This window comes from Strongylocentrotus purpuratus, unplaced genomic scaffold (genome assembly GCF_000002235.5).
Source record: "Strongylocentrotus purpuratus isolate Spur 01 unplaced genomic scaffold, Spur_5.0 spur5_scaffold_16, whole genome shotgun sequence".
Taxonomy (NCBI): Eukaryota; Metazoa; Echinodermata; class Echinoidea; order Camarodonta; family Strongylocentrotidae; genus Strongylocentrotus; species Strongylocentrotus purpuratus.
Window position 1 is genome coordinate 19894833 of NW_022145601.1, and position 23491 is coordinate 19918323.

At 36.7% G+C, this 23491-nt stretch overlaps 1 protein-coding gene and 1 non-coding gene across 2 annotated transcripts; one reads left to right on the forward strand and one right to left on the reverse strand.

Annotated features, from left to right (window-relative positions):
- Window positions 1-453: 453 nt before the first annotated feature.
- Window positions 454-23489, forward strand: LOC578101. Its single transcript, XR_004064359.1, has 3 exons — window positions 454-564; window positions 13731-13812; window positions 22964-23489. It is a non-coding gene; the product is annotated as an uncharacterized LOC578101 (transcript).
- Window positions 5346-12042, reverse strand: LOC593216. The gene is made up of 6 exons (XM_795654.5): window positions 11569-12042; window positions 10716-10809; window positions 8941-9029; window positions 7836-7943; window positions 7084-7158; window positions 5346-5930 (listed from the first exon to the last, which is right to left on the reverse strand). Exons 1-6 carry the CDS (start codon window positions 11644-11646, stop codon window positions 5853-5855), a joined length of 522 nt encoding a protein of 173 aa, XP_800747.1. The 5' UTR covers window positions 11647-12042; the 3' UTR covers window positions 5346-5852.
- Window positions 23490-23491: the final 2 nt, after the last annotated feature.

Below are 23491 nucleotides of genomic sequence, written 5' to 3' on the forward strand. Positions count from 1 at the left end.
TGAAAACACCCCCCTATTAAAGTCCGGTGTGTAAAGTCGATACGGGCCGGATTTTTATGTACTTCGAGCCGGACTTTGGTGCGTGCATGAAAAGTACCCCTTTACCGGACATTTTGGGAACACGCATGCTGTCCCTCCGACACCGGAGTTGGGGGGGGGGGGGGGGCTGATTGACAGAGAGAGAGGAAGGGGAGGCAGTTGGACGTTAGACAAGAATGGATATTGAGAAAAGAAAGAGTGAGTGAAGGGCATGCAAGAGACAGAGAGAGAGAGAAAAAGAGAAAGAGGGGAGAGAGAAATAGCCACCCCGTTGATTTGCTCTCCAATAGGGACAACCAAAGAGATTGTAATATCCTCCTTGGGACAACGCAGTAATAAAGCTGAACGGTAGAAGGATGCATACATTTAGACAAAATGGCATGAGTCACGAAGGGATCTTCTGCAAATATTGGTTCATGAATGATGCCTTTGCGCATGCGCAATGCCCAACAAAATGGCAGCGCCCATGGTCTTAATTCTGTACATCCTTCTCGCAGTCGTTTGAAGATTAAAAAGTCCTTGCAGGTGAGCTGATGCATCTTTTTCTTAACAAACAGTGTGTTCGAACAATTTAAGTAAAGAGTTCCTTTTGAGGAAATGTTCAATTTGTTAGAAATGCCTGAGTAGTGTAATTACTGAAAGTCTTTCCTCCAACAAAATTGTAACAGGGTCCCATCTGTCCATAATTGTGTGGTTAATTTTTCCCTCACTTCTGACGTTGTCATGGTTGTGAGCGCGAGTATTGTTATCGGCATTGCATCGCTCTGTGAATCGTGTGATTGATGAGGTGTTAAAAAAGGTGTTGTATTGCCCTTTGCGACCGACACCAAAATCTCACCATCTACAAGAGTCTATGACTATGGTCGGCTTTTTGATGAAGTTTCAAAAAAAAAAACATTTTTAGAAGAAAAAAAGTATTTTGTAAATGGGATATAGAGTCTAGATAGGGTTTAACCTTTTGACAAGGCCTCGTTGACTCTGGCTTAGCGGCTGAGATGAGTCTAGATACCCGGAGTGAACGCGCGACCGAATGACGAATGTCATGAGGCCTTTTGGAAAGTGGGTTTCACTGCTCCGCATGAATTGTTCATAGATACAATAGTAGGCCAATACGCCTACTTTGGATTCATTGACCAATCAGAACGGCGATCTCCTAGTTGGCTTCGTTCGTGATTCATTCCATGTAGAGGTCAGTGGTCAGTGGTCTTAGCACGTACGTATAGTAGGCATGTAGGTCCATGTTCGCACTACGTAGAGTTTACTGTGTGTGTGTGTGTGTGTGTGATGGATACTATATGCTGACGTCGTGCTAGGATACGTTCGCTGATTGGACACTACGTTTTCTGAAGCGAGTTCCAGTCGGAAACAAGGGTTAACATAAGAAATCCAAACCAGATTGATAAAGGCCACAGGTCTGGACAATTCGCACTGGCGTTCATTCAGGTTTTCGCGATTAGTCTCTTTTTAGTCGCTCGGCGTCTATCAGGCATGTGGCCTGACAATTCGCACTGGCGTTCATTCAGGTTTTCGCGATTAGTCTCTTTTTAGTCGCTCGACGTCTATCAGGCATGTGGCCTTGTTTAAAGGCTAGATAGGGTTTAGTCTAAATGCATAAAGTCATCAAATTCTTACTCATCTTCTGCCCTAGTTTTGAGATCCTGCTAGTGTAAACAAGTCACTGAAGTAGACCCTGGCCTTGTGTAGGCCTACGTAGAATCTATACAATGCACAGTGCAGCTTGAGTTTTTTGTGTGACGGTCGCTGTTTTGAGGGGAAAAAATGAAGAAGAAAAAATCTGACCGACCGACCCAGGTTCTGGCACCCAAATCATGCGAATGGCAATGCAACATCTTTTTTTTTCAGGCCGGAGTGTAGCAATTATTATACATATAGGGGTCTACATTTAACAACTGAATATTTAAAGAGAGAGGATGTTTTAGGAGTCCAGCCGTAAATGGATATAAAGCTGTGAAGCTATTTACTGTAATTCACTCCTAGTCCTACAATGCATGAAGTCTAACTGTAAACAGGATGTTTTGACAATTATTTAACTGGAAATAAACACGTCTCATGGGTGTGGCCATTTTGGATTCACATTGCCATGTACAATCGCTGATGAGCTTAGTTCATTTTTTTTAGAGTTCATTTTAGAGTTCATCTTGAATCTATCTTTTTTTCCATGTTATGAGTTCATATTCAAGTGTCTATTGATCTTGTAGATAAATGTGTGTGTGGGGTATTGTGATGGATATTTGAAAGCGAGTTCACTCGTCACACAACATAACTCTTATTTTTATTTAGCTACGAGGAAGCAAGGTTGCACTAACAATAAAATACATGAAAGAAAGTATTCCCTTTTCGTTAATTTATTGAGTACTGATGAGGCTGGCCGTACACTTGCAAAGTGTAGCCAAGCACAAGCCGAAGAATCAGAATGAAAATGCATAAATGGTAAATGTGAATATTGCACAGAGATTACATAATGACATAGATGAAATGACGTCGAAAGTCCAATGATCAGAAGAGATGTAAAGAACGAAGGAAGGGGCTCATGCGATGAATGTTGCAGAGGTTTGAAGGCGGAGACGAAGCTTCGTAGTCGTGGCTGAAGAGCCGTGAAGAATCTTGACGCTGACGCTCGTGATGAAGATAGTGAAGAAGCTCTCAGGCGAGAAGAGAAGAGAAGAGATGTGGCGCTCGACGACGAAACAGTGGGTCGTTCGATGTCGGAGGCGAAGAGTAGAAATGATGAAAACAAAGTCAGTGCCGATGCGAAGCAGTGAGTCGCTCGATGAGTCGGATGAGCCGAACTTTGATTGATGTGAAGTTCATCAGAGCTGCGGTGAATCGAACTCGTTGATGAACTGTTCAGACGAGCTATGTGAGTCATGCTCGTGTGGGGTGACTCTACCGGAGCAAAGATACTGGCAGCTCCCAGCGGAGGATCAAGCGCCATGTCGGGTCTTGATTTAAACTGTTCCACTGGAAAACTGCCAGCCCGTTGTGGACGGCAGAGAAAATGTAGATGTGCCGTAGAATAGGCGAAAGGCACAGAAGAAATCTTGAGTGTAGAGAGAGGATCACAGAGACGTGTGGACTCAACCGAGGTGTAAGCGGGAGTCAAGGAAAACCTTGTGGCGTTGAAAATACGCGGGTGAACGATGCGCGGAACCACGGTGCTCGATTGGAAGGAAAAACACACGTGGTCCGAATAATGCATATAAATAAGTGGCGTGATGGAAAAATACTGGAGACATGAATGTACGATAAAATTAGGGCGAATGTAAGAGCCGCTACAATCTTAACACTCACTTCTGTGGCGGGACAAAATTACATCAGGAATATTGGTATGGCAACTGACGGGTTAGCTAGTAAACTTTTCAAACTTGACCATGATTTTGAATGTGTCAGGAATAAAAAAGGCCGTTGTAAGAACTTTTTTTCTTTCTGTGTAGCCTGATGTGTGAAAAAGTATCTTTTCATGCAGGAAGCTTTGTGCTCTGGATGGAATATTGAGGCATGATTTCCTGGTTATGAAAGTATTAGATTTTATGAACTACTAGTTTTGGGAAGAGTCATTGATTCATAGTAAGAAAAAATTCTTATTTTCAATAAGAGGTTGGTTTGTAAATACCGGTAAGAAGAATAGAATTGCATTTGTACCAGTTGTAGCTCAGTACAAATATTTTTGGAAATCGTGATCATCTTTAGAAGTAGACGAGCAACTTCAATGAATTTTCATACTTCATCACCATCAACATCAATATAGTCTTGTTTCCCACAACATTCGGGATTGATTTCTGTGGATGTATCTTCAAAAGGTAATTCGTACAGAGCTACAATTTAATCTCTGTATCAACAATATAAAAATATCTGTCTTCAAATGCATCCAACATATTTCTCAAATGAGTCATTAATAAGATCCTGAGAGTTTGATCATGATACTTATTGTTCGTTAATCCTATCGTTTTTATTCTTCAATTTTCCCTACCATCATATAAATTTTGTTAGTTTAACAAATTTGTATATAACTTCTTTGTATAACTTCTTTGTATAAACAATTGTATAAGTTCTTTGTAAAGTATGTAAACGGACTTGCTGGAAAGCAGTTTTAAAAAAAAAATCACTGTATTGAACAAACAAAAACAACAACACAAAAAACAATGAAAGATGTACCAGCTGTGATTTTCCACTCTTAAATATTCTTCTCATCATTAGTTGCACTCGCAAATTCACACTCTCGCCTCTTCTATCCTGAAAACTTAAAAAAGAAGGTGAACACTGACAAATAATAAAACACGATCTTTGAAATTTATTCTACAAATTTATTTCCATAATGAAAGACATTTTCAACATTCAGCATATTTTTTTTGAAGGAAGTGTTTTTTTTATGAAAGACCATACTTTTCACAGTAACTGTAAAATTACCACATTGCTCATTGATCAGTGATCATTGAAATGTCATTATCTTAATTAGAATCTGATATTTATTATCCAAAATTTGTTTAACAATTATATATCTTTTTTTACATTTCGTAAATTCGTATCACATTTCGTACTATTCGTATCAAATGTAAAAAAAGATATACTGTTCTGTCAGACTTTATGACATGTATCCATTTGGATACATGTCATAAAGTCTGACAGAACAGTTTCATGTTCGATTGTGATACTGGATGTTTGTTTAGAAATGAAATAAAAACACATAAAATTCTAGACGACAAGATCAACAAGATGGCACTGAAATAAAAACATTAACAAAAAAGAAATAAAAACAAAAATCTAAAAAACAAAATATTACATTTTTCATACCCCTTCACCAAACTACCACAAATTAAAGAAAAATATATGAACTTGAAATATTTTATATGATTTATCAGAAGCTATTTTGCTAAAATTGGTATGCTGGCTGTTGTATAATCTATGAGAAAAAGTAACCTTTAAGATCATAATTACACAATAAAAGAGGTTTATACATTTCAGTTTAATTCAATTCTATAATATACCACATTTCAGCCTTGAATAAATATGATATAACCAACGATAAGCTAAAAGAATGAAGAGAAATGTATTTTTATGGTTTCTAGAAAGTATACAAATGTCTAGTGAATAGATGAATATAAAGTGAGATAACATTCGCTGAGTTGTTTGAATATATGGTTAAAGAATCAGTCAAAATCTGTCATGTTACAATGGACAGAACGGAAGTAACATCATGGTAACAGCAAAAACTTAAAAAGAGAAAACTTAAAAAGAAATTGAATTAACTGATTATCAGAAGCTTGTCACTGTTTTATTTTTTTTTATTTTTATATTTAACAGGATTTTTTAGTGGTAGAGAAAGGAATTATGGACATTTTGCTTCGAAATACTCATGTTTAATGGGCTTAAATTTTCATCTAATTCATTCAAATGGTTGCCATAATCTTATGTTACCTGTAATGATTTTGGATAGTTATTGAACATCAAACAATAGTTCATTAAAAAGTTGTAAAAGGGAAACAGACCATTTTCGTTTCAACCCATGTTTAAGAAAATAAATTAGAAAATTCAATAGATAAAAGGTTTGTGAAATCTAACTCATCTTGACTTATTTTACTGTATTTTGATACTAACATGTTGGAGGAAAGTTCAAAACGTTCAAATATTATATCATTTTACATTTAGGGACCTTGTACATGTAGATAGTTTTGTGGCCAAATACATAAAGCGAGCATTGGGCTCTTTTTGCATTATGCTTGTGAAGATACAAGGAAAGGGTCGCTTAAACCAATCACTAGTATTTTATGACCCATTGTGATGTAGTTTATGCTTTAGAAGGTCGTGCTTTTCTGCTCGTTCCCAGAGCTGTTCTTTTGGTAGAGGGCCCAGGAAGCGAAGATCAGATGAAGCTGCAAGGAGAAAAAGAAGGAAATAAAAAATCTTGTTTATTCATTCAAATAGTTTGTCAAAAAGGGTAAAAGAAGCTACAAAAATAAGTGGAGAAAAGTTAGAAAAATAACCCCCCCCCCCAAAAAAAAAAGAGCAAAAAAAAAAAAGAAAGAAAAAAAGAAAAAGAGATGGCAGAAAAAGAAAAGGTAGAAAAATTAAAACAAAAAGATTGGACAAAATACTAGTTAGAGATGGATACAAATATGGATAGAAATTCAGAGTAAATACATGTACACTCCATTTCGAACTACATATCGCCATATTAAGAGGTCTACAAATAGTTACAAAGACACAGATAATCATGTTCCTTTACACTTTGATTTCTGAGTGAAAAGGATTGACTCCTAACCTATAAGTCAGTTCATTTTTTAAAGAATTTGTATTGGTAATCCAACGTATTTTGTCCCATACATGAAATGTGATATGTTGATAGCCCCAACTAGAGTTTTTGTGAAATAAAATATCAAGGAAAAGGGCACTTATTTCTCTTTTTTTTCAATTTTCTTATTTTTTTGGCAACGTTTGGGACAACGAAATGACCAAATACCTTTGAATGCCCATATATAAACGTGCAGAAGGATACCACCACAACAAATTCTTTTAATAGTTTTATACATACATATCTTACAAGTAATTCATGTCGCTGAACCCCTTATGCCACCAATTTGTACAGAATAAAGAGGTTTATACTTGGCACTTCATGAATCATTGGACAAAGTTGTGACGGGTTGAATTTGTCAACATGTTTGTGCATGTAGTAAGTAGATCAATGCTGCTGGGGGTATTTCACAAAGATTTTAAGTCGAATTTAACTCTAAGTTTGACTTGAAAATTATGGAGAGCCACTTGTAGCCTTAAAATAAAATATATTAAAAAGCAAAAATTTAAGTATTTCAGACTTTTTATAAATTCCACATCAAGAACATAAAATCTCCTTGATAATAGAAAATATGAATGATTTGAATCAACATTTTATGCCTTTTAAAATAACTTTTACAAAATATTTTCAGAGCTGCTAACGGCCTTCCATATAATTGTTAATTCCAACTTAGAGATAAGTTCAACCTAGGATCTTTGTGAAACACCCCCTGTTATACATTCCTTGGGACTTACCATGTAAATGAACCTGATACAAAACCAGAGGATCTCTCCCAGAATCAGAGGTTCAGATCCAAGGCTAGCAGTTGTCTGCCACAAAAAAGAGATGAATTTGAGTTTTATTACATGAAATTGTTGAATATTATTAAAAAAAAAAAAGAAGATTTTCGGGATAGTTGACGGATACAAGTGGTTTCTGCTTTGGTTCTTTAAGAGTTATGGTTTATATTGTTTAATTTCATTTATTGATAAATATATCTGAAGGGAAATATCATCACATTATTTTCACTGCTAATTTGCCTGAAGGTCTCTCTAATGCCTCAGTCATACCTTTGCGTATTTCGCTTGCGTATTGCTGTGTATTTATGGCAAGCCGTTTTAACATTTATTCCTATCTCTTGATATCAAGAAATCATTTTCTGTTGTAAAGCAATGCTAATTCTTGATATCAAGAAATAGGAATAAATGTTAAAACGGCTTTCCAAATATATACGCAGCAATACGCAAGCCAATGTGACTGAGGCATATGAGAGAAAAAAGGAAGAAAAAAAAAAAGAGAAGCACAAAAAGAATGAAAGAGAAGAAGAAGATAAAGAAAAGGAAGAAGAAGTAAGGAGGATAAACATTTTCAATAGCTCTTGTTTGAAGGCGGAAGCGCACCTTTTGAGTTGTGTTATAAATATAGGGGTAGGGCGTGGGCCGGGTGTGATCCCCCTTAACAAATGCTAGTGGTCATGACGATAAGTAAAATGTATTGGCATACGTACCACGGAGGAGCTGAAGAAGGTGACGCCGAAGAAGACGAGCGCTCCGAGCTCGAGAATGGATCCGAGTGATGCCATGATGGAGAAAAAGGCCACCGGAACCGAATAGTACTGTAAAACGGGAGAAAAATGAAGTTAAGTTAACTGTAATTCAGTATCAATAAGTTCATTTGGTGAAAATAATATCGGATTTGAGTAATCTATCATATTAACCATCATGGAACCTGTTCTGTTAATGTCATCCGTAAATAATACCTTTGAAGCACATACATGTAGAGACGGTATGCCTTAGTAAATCCAGATTTATTGCATGTTTTCTTACGAAGTAGAACTCCACATCAAAATAGTGATCTTTATAATCATACATGTATTGAATTCTTTGTTGTAGAATTAAATTTCATTGGGAAGAATTAATGTCAGAAAAATGAGCATCAAGATTCTTGATGTTTGAAAGGTTCAAAATCTCCATGTATCGGAAAAAAATTGCCTCTCTTTAAATTTTGAGTGAGTTTCAACCCATGTTTATTTTTTTCAAGATGATGTCTCTTTCTAAGAACAAATTTAGCAATGAAAGGAAATGCCAGCGTTGCCAATTTGAACATGAAGCCTGATCACATTGTCCCTTTCAAAGTTCTCGCCCCGAACGACAATTTGTTGTCTTGGCAAAGCTGCACTGTAGTAATTTTATATAATATACAACACGATATAAGCATAACAAAATAATCAACCTTGGAAAGCCTTCTACATTGCCCATAGAAATGTGTAAACATGGCAATGACGTCATCAAAATACGGGCAGCGTTTCACAAAACCGTCGAGAGTACAAATTAACGCACGTCTCAATAAGTTGTCGGTGAACTTGTACTTATCACGGTTTCGTTAAACGACGCACTGATTGGTATTATTGGGTTGATGTTTTGAAAGTCTTTGGGCCGAATTCACAAAGAAGGTTTAACTTAACCCATGGTTTAAACCCTCATTTACATAATCCATGGTTTAAAATTTAGTGCAAAATAAGCAATGGGCTATGTAAATGAGGGTTGAAACCATGGGTTAGATTTAAACCTCCTTTGTGAATTCGGGCCTTTGCGATCTTGTTTCATACTCACCCAGTAGGCGCCTGCGAAGAGGATGAGGGTGAGCAAAGGGAAGATGATTCCGGTGCCAGCGATCAAGAAGTAGTGAAGAACCAATACGGCTACAAAGAAGAAGAAGAAGAAAATAATGGTCACCACGATCAAACTATTATGAAAGATGTTTAATCGATTCTTATCGAATTCCAGTAGAAAAAAACACTAAAGGCATACATACAACAAAACAAAACAAGACAAGTAATACAAACAAATGAACCCCTCAAATCAACAACATGAAATACCATTTAAAAACACACTCAAAAGAATAGACAAAAAAGAAGAAATACAACCACCGAAAGCAAGAAGAGAAAGCAACCACCCCCAAAAAATATAAATAGGAAAACCCTAAACGTAACAAAACCTTTTAATATGCCAACAAACAAAAGAATAAAGCACCATATGCAAATGTCAGATAAATACGTAAATTATTTAAAATGTAGAAAATACGAGATGTTTATGAATTGATGCAAAAGTGGAATAATAAAAAGGAGCATCTCGTAACCTTTTAAAACGCCTCTTGAGGCAGATAGAGCCTACATGGCAAGTGTTGTAAATGTCGACAATTACGTTGATACAAATGCGCGAGAAAACAAAACAAAACAACCCCTCCCCCACAAAAAAAGTAAATATACATGTCTATATATATAATAATAATAATTCAAAAATTAAACTAAAGAATTATGAATAAATAAGAACTAACGATAAAGTAATAATAAAGCAGATCTCTCTATAGATAAGGTTCTGTTTTGAAACAAAGATAAAACAAGAATGAACAAATATACGATTTTATTGAAGGAAAAAAAAATACATGATGACTGCAAATTGTTATTAAGATATTTAAAGATTGTACCCAGACAAAAAAAAAAGCACCACACACACCAACAGATGGCCTATTATAATACGGAATTCTTCACTGTTCAATGTTATTCACAGTGTGAGACATTTGTAATGATGCAGTACAGTAAGTATACAGACATAATATTCTATTCACTACCAATGAGAGGACATACAGATTCATTCCTGCAACAATTATACGAGCCGGTAGAATGGCACTTTGATAGTACAGAGTGGTATTGTAGCTTATGAATTGTAATGGTAAAGTATTTACTATTACCTGTAAAATAGCTTTCGTTAAAACTGAATTCATTGGTTTTTGGGGGTGAATTTTATGTTTCTATTTAGACCAAGTAAGTTGGTTTTAAATACTCGTAGTAGTGGGCTATCATGGGGAATTCGTCACTATTCGGGTGTTTACCCAATAACAGGTGTTGTCAATCACTAGGATTCGCCTTCAGTTTAATGACCAACAGGCCTTATGTAATGCGTGGCATTTCCCATCCATTCCCCCACATGGTAAAGTCACTAACTTACATTCCCCTCACCCGCAGACTCTGAGGGGACTACGGGTTTGCTGTGTGCATTCTTGTACACCCATTAATGATATTTTCAATAAGTCTGGTGTCAGCGAATTATGGCCCTCTGCACAGGCAAACTGACGATCCTCTCCCTTTAACTTTACATGGGAGTCTTGAATTTCTCACAGTGTGAGAGTGAGATTCCTCTAATGAACCACACGATGTGCAATGACAAGATATTTAGATTTTCATGTGTGTAAATTGTTTTCAAGATGAATTAGCAGAGACTCTCACAATTATTTACAATTAATTGTGGTAGTATTCATTGAATTTGAATGGTAATACACTATAATATTATAACATTTTAATGGTCATAGTTTTTTTAAAATTATTTACCGTTAAAATAGCCTTGGTTAGTGAACTCATTGGATCGGGTGTAGAGATCCAGTAAGACCCAGATGTAGTATGACGCACTAATTGCCGACAGTATCTAAATTTGAAGAGAAACAAGAATTTTATGAATATTTCTTTAAAGCAAAAGAGACTCTTTTTAAAATTATTATTATACTGAACAATTTTTAGAGGTCACCAATTGTTAATTATTGTATAAACTACATTTTTGAATAAAAACATATATTTTGTTAAATGTTTACAGACTACATTTTGTATCCAAAAGATTACAAGCGTTACATGTACGTTAGATTATAACTGGAGTATTATTTTCTCAACTTTTTACAGTTCTACATGTACCTTCATTTGCTTCAGTGTAAATTGAATCAAATAGTGAATCTTTTACCCGGGAGAAAAGCATAATGTTAACAAAATAGTGACTTGTTAATGTATCTTATTTTGTTTATGTCTTTAAAGCGCACATGGCTTTTATATTAGAATATAATATTGCGAAGATCATGACACGTAATTATACATTAAGGAATGATAATTTAATAAATCTTCTAATGTCTTGTACATGTATACTCTAAATGGTCATACATTTTATCATATAATCAGAATGAAAGAAGTGATGGTGAAAAATACAATTATCATAATTAAAACCAGAATATATATCAGTTGATGTCGCCTTCACTCATACCACTTGTGTTTGATGCAGAAATCTAATTGAAAGGGTGTAAAGGGTTACACCCAAAATTACAATACACACACAAGTTAATCGACACGTACTATTGCGTATCATACACCCCAGCCAAGTATCAACTTTTGCGACATTTTCTCACCATTTGAAACAACTTACCAACGTAATTATGGCGCCGAGCATCCCACCCTTACGGTGGGATAGGCAACAGTAGCAGTGATAAGGAGTTAACGCCATTTTTCCTCGAGAAAGACGCCACGAAATAAGCTTTTTTAATTTCTCCTCAAAATGGTGTATGCAACGAAAAGCAAGATTATCCAACAACGTACAGAACCACTTGTTACATTTGGGTGTCAACTTCTGTTCTGTATAAACAGACTGTACAGCCGATTCTCACCGCCCTGTTGCATGCCTTTGTGATCCCGAGGTATGCGATTTTTATTCAGTGGATGAAAAGTTTTGGTGAGGTCATCGTCATATTCTATTGTGATTCGCCCAAAGATGAATTATGGTTTATGGCAATGAAAAACGAACACACACAATTCAGCTCCACCTAGCTTTGTACGCTGTACGTATTGGTACACAGTGCGAGAAAACCGTACTGGGACCCGTGTGTGTTCCGTGCGTTGAACACACAACTTCTTTTCTATTGATTTGTTTTGTACCGAGTCGTACCAAGAATATTCCTTTTGATGGAAATGGCGTTTTTGTTGTAAATCTTTGAACCATGACTTTAGAAATAGTCCTGTTTATATGATTCCAACAGTACAGGGTAAGTCTCAACTGTGCACTTTGATCGTGGCTTTCGGTGCAGAAAAGTCATTTGAGAACGATATAAAATGGAAATGCGAATGTATTCAAACATGTTACATGTTCTTCAATTACAATTCAAGGATGATTATCCTATTCACTCAGAAACGAATGATTATATATAGTAAATTGATCCTTTGTTGAGGAAAATGAATAATGTCTTAAAAATGAATTTCTAAAATGAGTTTGGATAAGGAATATTATATGTGCATGTCTAAAACTTGTATATAACATAGGCATTAAAGATAAAGTTGAGTTCTGGTCATGCGATTGCCTTGTGAGAGAAACGGTGTGGAATCGACCAGCAAAGGTTGATCAACTAGCATATAAGTATTCGTGTGTATTGCAAGGTTCTGGAATCATCAACATGATAAGAAATTTGACCAAGTCTTGGTAAAGTTACAAACACTGTACACAGAAAGATGTATATGGGACTACACGAACACATGGTGTAAAAATCCTACCCCGGATTTTTACGATGTTACATGCCATATTTAGAATATGAAGGCATTTTTCAGGGAACATGTCTTATCTGATGTTCTTCCACACTCGCATAATAAGAATGACAACGCTCACAAATTATTTTTCACCTTTTCCCAGAACTCAACCTTCTCTTTAAATGTAAAGATATGCATGTATTTGCATAAAACTATATTTTATGAAACTGTTATGTGTTCGTTTTATATTAATATATTGTGTATCTTGGATTATCGTACAAATAAAGTGATCTTATTGTTACATTAGGTATATCTTAAACAACTATTCATTATTATCGAACAGTGTGGTTATTGAATACGGGGAAGAAAACGACAAAAAGTAAAAACTTCAAAAACGTGCTTTAAAAATGGCGGTCACAAATTTGAGATTTTGAGGGGTAAAAGAATAAAAAGAGCAGGAATGGTTTCTAAACACACGTATTTCCAGATTTTTTTTTTTTTTTTTTTTTTTTTTTTTGGGGGGGGGGGTATTGTATGTTCACAAACTCGTCATCATTTAATTTCATGTAAAGTTCATTAAGTAGCGAATGTATTTTGACAATTTCTTAACTTGCAGTTCTGAAACACAAGATAAAGACCAGTTATGGTCGTGCGATTGCATTGTGAAAGAAACGTTTTGGAATCGATCAGAAAAGGTTGATCATCTAGCGTATAAGTATTGGTGTGTACTGCAAGGTTCTGGAATCATCAAAATGATAAGAAAATCGGCCCAGTCTTCGTAAAGTTACAAGCACTGTACGCAGAAAGATGTATATGGGAATATACGCACACGTGCGTTTATCTTTCACAGTCCAATAGACAAACTAATTTACCAAATATATTAATTAGTAGGCGGTTTCCCGGCAAATTTTTTATCATCATGTATTAGTCAAAACATATTCTTTCACATGATTGGTAATAGGAGCTTCCATTTCATTTTTTGAAATTGGGGCGTTTCCAATACTGGTCTTTACCTTTAAACAGCGAGCGGATTTTAACCGATAAACTAGGAGTTTTTGATTCTCTCCCGTGCAGCGCCATCCTGCGATGAAAACATTTGAGTGTTCCAGATTTCTGTAGCAGAACCCTGCCTGGCGGAGGGAAGGTGAAATATAAGGTAATGGACCACATTGAATTATTTCTTTGTAATGTAAATATTTGTAGTTGTAGATAGACAGCAAAACGTTATTGATGCAGAACGATTTCTGCACTCGGAGAAGGGGAGATAATTAGAATGAGAAAGTAAAGAATCTCTGAACTATTTTGCTAGGAAACATGGATTTTTATGATCTTTTGAAGTAATCTAATATTGTTCGAGTAGTATACAGGGGCGGATCTAGCTTTTTGCTCAGGGGGGGGTTGACCAATAATGACGATGCCGAGCATCGTCCACGAGCCGCGAAGCGGCGAGCCGATTTTTTGGGGGTGTTTATTTGAACCCCGTAAGTGATGTTTTCCTGGCATCTATTAACACAATGGAGACCATAAAAAGCAGTGCATGATAACGTCTTTTTAAATCAAGTAACAGTTAAATACACAGTTATATCCAGAGTTAGCATGTGTTTGGTTAAGTTACCAGATGAGTTGAATATCTTCTCACAATATTTGCACTTGAAAGGGTTTCTCTCCAGCGTGCGTTCTTTTTTCTTTCTTTTTTTCTTTTTTTTTTTCTTTTTTTTTTCCTTTTTTTTTTTTCCTTTTTTTTTTCCTTTTTTTTTTTTTTTTTTTTTTAATGTGGGGATTTTGAGGATGAGAATCGGCAACGCTGGCCTAGCTTGTCACTTCGGCGGTGGCCCGTGTCCTCAAAAAAGCTGATGGGGGGGGGGGGCAAGGGACTCTGTGACATTTGTTCGCCCAACCCCCCCCCCCCCCCTCCCCCCAAAAAGAAATAATAATAATAATAATAATAATAATAATAATAATAATAAATGAAATAAATACATAGAAATAGAATAAAAATAAATTACAAGTTTAAAAAAAAAGATAAGATTTAAAAAAATGGTCCCCGGATTTTTTTTTTGGGGGGGGGGGGGTTGCAACCCCCCCAACCCCCCCTCTAGATCCGCCACTGGTATATGATATATTATGTGGAACATACGCTTTGTAACTGCAAGGAAAGGTGGTATACCCAGGGTATGTGAGTTTGGAGGATGGAGAGGAAGTTAGTATGGATATGTGCAAGAGAGACATACAATTATAGAAAGAGAGTGAGATATGGAGAAAGAGAGAGAGAAGAATTTTCTACAGTAATCCTTACACATATCAGCTTTCGTGAAAATAAGAATACGACGCTTTTAGAATTTTGACTTTCAATTACATTAAAATACCTGTAGTGAAATAAGAATTTGATACCAAATGTTCAAAAAAGCTTTGTGGTGCAAACATTTCAAAAATATTATTACGAAAACCAGTGCGAATGCCACTGTTTATTTCACCTTTTATGTGACTGTGTGCTTATTTTCCACTTGAGAAAGCTCCCCCACTTCCCCATTTTTCAGGTAAAAAAGGTAAAACCAATATGAACGTCACAGTTTATTGATTGAATGGCCCATTTAAAAGCAGGTTGAGTGAATTGTTATCGAGTCAAATCATGTGACCCAGTTTACCTGTTGCAAACGCCTCTACCAGAATCTCATTAACCTTGATTTCTTGGGGTAATCAAACTGAAATTTTCGAAATCGGCCGTGAAAAGTGCTTTGTTTCAGTCTTTATTGATTTTGTTTTATGAAGAGGTGACAAGAGGAAGACGTATTTTGACTGTCGTACCATAATGTGTCTCTTGACTTTTTAATTTTTTGTCATCAAGCACGCTTCTGATTATTTCTCTATATTTTGGTGCCTCACAATCCAGAAAGAAAGAGAGAGAGAGAGAGAGAGAGACACACACACACACACAGAGAAAGAGAGAGAGAGAGAAGGGGGGGGGGGGCGTGGATCGCCCATTTGGGGTGCTTGAATGCGTTCCATAAAGATACAATACTTGAGTTCTGGTGAAGACGAACAGTATATGTGAAGTTTCGTTATGCCCTATACAAAAAAAACTCTTCTATTGCATTGCAATACATTTTGGACATGATTTTTAATTCGGTGTACACTGTAAAGTATGACTTTATGATATATATCATAAGCCTAAGTCGATAAAACCGGGTGAGACACATCCTATCGGCATTACAAGAGGACCACACGTACAATCTTGCAAATATTCAGCATTCTCTCTTTCCCCCTTCTCTTCTTACAGTAAAAGTACTAAGTAGTATCATGATAATCTTCCATGTCTTTTGTGCCAGCATCTAGGTTTTCATTCCCAGATGGCCGGTTTTATTCGGTTGTAAGCTGGTTGTGAATTGAATATCTCGAGTGATGAAGATGATATCGGAGGCAGATGTAGACTCTCCGACGGAGGAACAAGAGAATAGGGAGGGGGAGGGAGGTTGGGGTCGACAGCTCCCTATTCTGCCTACAGATTTGTAATTGTTGTTAGCAACGTCATTAGGTTCATACGACATTCATTTTACAATTGATGGCAGGTATTTAGATATATGTTGACATCCACTCTTGCTTTTTACCCTCATTGATTTTTGTCTTTGTATAAATGGGTCAAAAGATGTGGTCCGCCCCCTCCCCGATCCTTATAGTGCTGTAGCGACACCCCTGCTCTCCGGTTTCCACATCCTGTCCGCAAGATAAAAGATCATGAATCGTGGCACTGGTGAATATCATCTTACAACCAGGGCGCCAGAAGATTTAAAGCAATGCACTGTTTTAGCGTGGAAATTACCATCGATAGGAAGAGAATTTCACCACTCCCGTCCTAAGTGATATGAATTTCATCTTGATCAACTCATACTGGCATTAACGGGTTATGCAGTCAGTGACCCAGTTGTAATGGAAAGGAATTTAAAGCGGAGTCTCCGAATAATGCCCTGCTAACGGAAAAGATAGTATGGTGACAAATTTTTGCGTGTAAAAAATCTTACGGTGTAGGTGATGAGAACATGTGGTTTCACTTGAAATGCGAGAAGATGATTCTACCTTTAAATATATAACAATTGCTGAGCAAATGGCGTGTAAAATATAAAAACAAACAACAACAAGAAATAATGAAGAAGAAGAAAAAAAAATCCGCAGCAACAATAAACAACAAAAATAAACGATCAAAAAGCCCCACAAACAAACTAAAACAGTCTGATGCATGAAAGAAATGCTCTTTGCACCTGAAGTGTCATACATACATTTCTTTTCCTTATTTTGTTGTTTGTCATTAGCATTAATTTGTCATGTAAAGCGCATTGAGCAACATTTCATTGGTTTTTGCGTTATACATGTACACGTATGTATGAATGCATATTTGAATGCTGATATTAAGTTGATTTTCAATAAAATCAGAAAAAGCGAGAAACAAAGCAAAATCCGATTAAAAATAGGAAAGTTATGTATTTATAAGTTGTCATCAGTAATACAAAAATTTGCAACACTGTGACCTATCTTGTGAGCTCCTCTCCAATTTGCTACAGAAAATAGAAATAGTTCTAATGAAGATAAATGTTTCGTATGAAAATTTATGAAAATTCAAGTATAACAGTATTTTAACTACTGATGGGGCTACCCTGTTGAAAGAAAAAAATAAAAAAATAAAAAAATGATATAACAATATATTAGATAACAAACCGCTTATTTTTAGTTATTTTACGACATGATTATGTAGTATATTGGTAACTTGTATTAATGTTTCGGATTAAAAATGTAATAATAGAAACTTTTCTGTTAATGATGTGCAGTCGATTAAGACCAAAAATAACAACTCTATCTTCTTGTCACCTCGGATTCATCTCCCATGAGATGCGTTTCCATGGAAACGTGAACGCATCATCTCATGAGGAGGACATTCATCTCTGATTATTTTGTTGTAGTCAGTTCTGGCTCATTTCCTGTGATCGTTCACTTTGCCAATGAAATGCCTCATATCGAAATAAAAGGATATTAATATGTCTGAGGGAAGAAAACAAAATAGATTGCTGTCTTCGAATACTTTTCTGATAAAATTTTTCTATTTTTATTCTTAAACGCCATCTCGGGGAAAGACATTCGATCAAACGCTATACAAAGGAGAATATTATCATCATGTAATTCATGTATTCCTCACAATTCCTATTTCTCATTATCATGAAAACATGCAACATATCGACAAGGCCGAATGCACTCTCCTACACAGTCACCTAAAATAAATATTTCAAAATAGATACAGAATATCGAGATGATGGAAAAATAATAAAATGTCGCGGATAAATATGATTCTTTATAAGTCGATAGTTATCCTTTTATAATTTTACTCCATATTGTGTATTGTGCACGCTTACTACTTCTCTAAACTCAAGAACGTGCGGACATTTTTTGGCGGAAATCAATTTCTCAAATGCATTTTAGGACTGTGCTCTGAAATCGATTAGCCTAAAAATAGATGCATGATAAATCAAAAAATTGATAAGAGAACTTGTAATTCTGCTACTTCCAAGAAACGGAATCGATGCCCTCGATGAAAAGTCTTCTTTTGTTTTTATTTTTTGGCTCAAGGGGGAGAAGCAAGAAAACAAAATATACTTTTCCTGGAGGGCAATTAAAAATAAAGATGAGTTGTTATTCCCGTAATTTTTGTTGTTGTTTGTGTTTATTTCTCAAATGCTTTTTAGGTCTGTGCTCTGAAATCGATTGTGCTAAATAGATGCATGACAAATCAAAAACTTGAACAGAAAACTTGTTATTTACTTATCCTGGAGGGCGATTGAAATTAAAGATGGTTGTTTTCCCCGTAATTGTTGTTGTTGTATATTTATTTAAATACGGTGATTCAAAAAATGCTTTCAACTTGGCATAAAATACCTAAAGATAAACAGATAAAATACAAATTTAAACAAAACAATACATAACATTGAAAGGAAAAAATGTATAAACATATTAAAAAAAAGAGAAATATAAAGCAAGTTAATACTCCAGTCACACCATCGATATCGACACCGGACCAACAACAGACCGAGCAAACACTTAAATTATCCCTTATGGCCAAAACACGACCGGTGTGGGATCGGTGAGGGGACGGTTTGGCGGTGTGACTGAGGTATAAAGCATTCTCACTGCCAGTGGCATAGCAAGGGCGTCATGTAAAGGGGGAGGGGGCGGGCCACTGGGGGGTGTTTCACAAAACTTGTCATCAGTGATAAATGACAGTTGTTAAAAATTACTGAAATCCTTGCTTCTGATTGGTTATCAGCAGATTTGTCACTGATATTTGTCATTTGTCATTGGAAAAAGGCTTTGTGAAACGGGTCCCTGGTCCCACTCGGCAAATGAAAAGAAAATCAACCAGGCCATTGAATATGGAGAAGATGTGGAAAGGGGTCATTTCATCTTTTTCACGTCCAATGGTATCATCATATAGAAAAACGGAACAATTTAAACAGGCAGAAAATAACCATACGATCGTATCTTAAAATGCTAACAAACTGTAGAATTATTGGAATCCGTGGGGGGGGGGGGGGGGGGGGACTTGGTTGATTTTAACCTACAAAACTGGGTAACATTTGTTCATTAACAGGCAAATTCTTCCCCTGAAACGTAACAAAAATTACTCAGTTGAACATCAAACTTCCCAGGTTCAATTTAGGCCAGACATTTTGCTCAGTTATTCATATCGCATGGATGAAATTGTTTCTTCGCTCACAGATAATACTACATTATAAGCGCTAAATTCCGGATTCATTGGATTCACCTGGCTGGTGAAGAGTGTCAAATGAAACAGCTTTAAAGCTACTCCTTTGAACAAAAAATAACATTTCACTGTTTGTTGGTGCCAATCACAGTCAGATCTGTCTGACATTTTAGCTGATTTCATTTCAAAATGTTAAACACCACTGTTTATCTGACACTATCTGTAAGGACCTGATCGGAAACCCCATCCTCGTGTTGACAGTGCACTTGATTGGGGCAGTAAAGGTCTTCTTCCCCCGCAAAAAAGCAACCTGTGCTCGGGGGAAGGTCCAGGGTTGTCTGAAGAGGGGGAAGGGGGTTGTGGATAATTTTCTCGATAGCGATTTTAACCAAGGAATTTTCAGGCGGCGGATCCAGTATTTTGAATTTGGTTTCTAGAATTCCGCTGGCCCTCTGGCCTCTTCATCCTCTCTGTCTGAGAGGACGTTATTTTATTTTATTTATCTCTTTTTTTCCCCTTTTTTTTCGGGGTTGGGGGGGGGGGGGGATTGAGGAGGGGATGAAGGAATAGAAAAAGGCAAACACATACGATTCATTTTCCGACAGTGTACTCCCCCCAGTTAATATTCCCGCTGGCCCCTCAAAAAACCAGAAAGGGAGGGCCGCTTTTCTTTTCGTTTTTTTGTTTTGTTTGTTTGTTTTTATTAATTTAACAATTGAAAAGGTTTGTCTTTACCCGTCTTTATTTAAATGGGGGGGGGGGGGGGGGCGGACGAATGGAGATGGGCAGCTGGTTTGTTGCCCCTCCCCCCACCCTGGATCCGCCAAGTGCTCTTTCCTTTCCCTCACCTAGGGAGATAAAATGTGTTAATTACGCAGGGTATCAGGTGTTTTGTGACCGACGGACAGAAACAGGTCGGCGAAATTGCGAAACCAAGATGTTTGCTCTGCGGGGATAAGGGCATTGAAGGTCTGTCAAGAGCCATATAGCCTCCGGGTTGTGAGGGGGAGGATGGGTGTGGTATAATGCCCAACAGTGGATGGACGCAAGTCGGACGTGGCGTCGGTGAAATATTGCAATCATGACTCGGTACAATACAGACTTTGAATATTACAATGTATTAATCTACTGGGTTATATTTAATACCATAATGTGTTATATTTCCTCAATACTATGTAAATATGATTTGTTAACATTGTCTCATTTAATTTTCGCGTATAGCTACTTATCCCACAAACCTCAAATGAGCAAGTTAGATAATCTACAGGCCCTACATTATATTGATTAGTCGTTGTTCTTAAATAAACTTCGAGATTATTGTGTAAAAGAATCTAATTATTGCCTTTTCACGTATAACAACGATTATAGCTACATGCACATTTAAGATGCGCTTATTTCATCAAACTTACAAGATGAGATATGATGTATCCTCTGTACCTCTGCAAGGCTCTCTCTCTCTCTCTCTTTCTCTCTCTCTCTCTCACTCTCCTCCCCTCTCTCTCTCTCTCTCTCTCTTCCTCTCCCTCTCTCTCTCTAACTCTCTGTCTCTCTTTCCTTTATTGAAAGAGAGAAAGTGAAAGTGACTAGTGCCTTATCTTCGATTAGGCCAATATTAATAAACTCTGAATGGTATAAGGCATGCAACATGCAACGTGAGACTCAGACGAAAGATGATATGCAACTCTTCCCTTTTTTTTCTTCAAAAGAGGATAATCACCATTAGCTGCGACTCGGCCAGTAACAAGCCGTCGCCAGATCGTTAACCGTTATCCATTAGGCCAAGTAAAATTGACTCATAATTTCTAGTCGAAAAATTTTCATAAAATAGATTTGAGTGGTTCCATGATTTTATTTTTTCTCTTCACATAAATGTTATAGCCATACGAAAAATAGGGTCAATTTCAAAAAACAGTTTTTGTTAATTGAATTACTTTTGTACTTGCATCATTGAGGCTGTAAACAATAACAAAAAGTGTCAAATCGCATTATAATCAGGGATAGTAATGATTTAGTAATTTTTGTCACCCCATTGTCTAATGGTCCTTAAATAAAGGGGAAGAAGAGGTGGAGGGGAAGGGAAGGTTGAGCGGGGGATGGGAGAAATGTGTTCGTGTTGGTGTGAATTGCGTGTTTTGGTGTATGTGTTTTATGTGTATGTGTTTTATGTGTTTGTGAAGAGAAGAAGAGACACAGAAGGGGGAGGGAGAGGGAGAGAGAGAGAGAGAGAGAGAGTGAGAGAGTGTAATATATAGCTTAGGCACCGCTCAGCTAATTATTTTCTCGTTCGTTTGTCTACTTGAGGTAAGAGCCACCTGGTTTAACGGTGATCTCATTAAAACTAAAATGCACTTTGATGGCATCATCAATCTCTAAAGAAAAGATAGTTACACCAACAAAACATTAAACAGGTGTTTTATGCTGAAGACCACTCCACATAATGCATTCAACATGGATGTGTATTTCCCAAGCGCCTCATGATGAAATAATGGGTTGTCATGCTTTATTTTGTTTCCAGACAGCCTGTATACAGGTTGCGTGTCAAATACACGTTTATTGATTGTCGGGCAAGCTGTCGTGTCGTCCAGAGTAACAGACGACGCCTGACATAATATGGTTATATCCTTATCAGGATGAGTAGAGGTGTCGTGGTCTTGTGGTATAATCACTTGACTGGAGGTGTTAAAGCCCCACTGCACTACTCATAGCTACTTGCGCCCTCTATATAGCAATTAATGCCTAATCGGTGACCATTGGTCCCCCATGTTCCCCCTTTTTTATGTTAATTGAGAGCTGATTTGATGAGGTAACCTCCTTACAGTGACCATGCAGGGAGGTCTAATCCCTCCTGGCCAAACTAGTGCAGACAGGCTTTAAGGTGTGTCATAAAACAAGGCACTTCATTTCTTCTCCCCACCCAGGTGTTAGATGATTTCTAGGCAGGATGCGAAATTCATTGTAGTTTGCTCAGCATTGTGAGCGTTTGTGAAAATGGCGCCTGTCTGAAATGCTCCCCAGGGAGTGTAGAATTTGCATATAACGTGTACTGTGTCCGGGAAAGTCTGTGTATCCGATGACTGGGGTAATGATATTTGTGTAAAGCGCTAAGAGACATCCTCTACGTATTACGCAAAAATAAACCCATAACATTATTACCATTGTCACATTTGTGAACTGTTCACTTTAGAGAAGCTAGGTAGGTGTACTTACTGTATGTCACATGAATTTTCTTTGGAAACGGAATTTTGCTGTTCCGGCAAAGTACATTCCCAGTCAAGGGCTTAATCATTTTGTCCCTTCTGGCTAAACAATATCAAGAATGATTACAAACCAGTCTGAGGCTCCTATTTTAAAACTGTTTAACAGTCTAATAACCCGCTGTTAAATTGAACATGCATACGTGTAAATATTAGTACGTGGGAACGCTTCAAGCAAAATATCTTTTGCCTCATTTTTGTAAATTGTGACGTTGTAATTTTTCATTTCATAAAAAGAAAAGTTCCTTTTTGTTATTTGTTCATATTTATTTTTTAAAATTTGTAATCTTTCTTTTCATTTGAAATTACAGATTATTTGTTCCCGTCAGAGTCAAAAACGCATTTACGGCATGAAGGTGAACCACGTCGTAGGGACAAGCTTGCATGAGTGAAAGGTAATTATAAATTGATATTTCCTTACGTAGTTGAATTTTATAATCCCTTTGTTCCAAAAATGTCATTCATGCTAAATTACAGCATGGATGGAGAGTGAACTGATGGGCTAGCTGCACATGCGAGTAATATAAAGCCCAAAGTCCTTTGCAGCTATATAGAGTCCAAGCTCAGTGGTTCTAAGATGCTCTCTGGTGCAATCTTAGCAGTTGTTTTTGAAGAATTCACAAACAAAGTTCATCACCGTTTTTTTAAATGAATTTGGTTGAGAAGGATTCTAATTTTCTTTTACTTTATAACCCATCGCTATGAAGTTTTAACCTGTCGCTGATTTTCAAACATCTACTTTCAAAATTCAAACCTATCGCCTTTACTTGTCAAAACCCCTTGTGGATAATAATAATGATAATATAGGCATTTCTATAGCGTTGTCTAGAAATTCTATT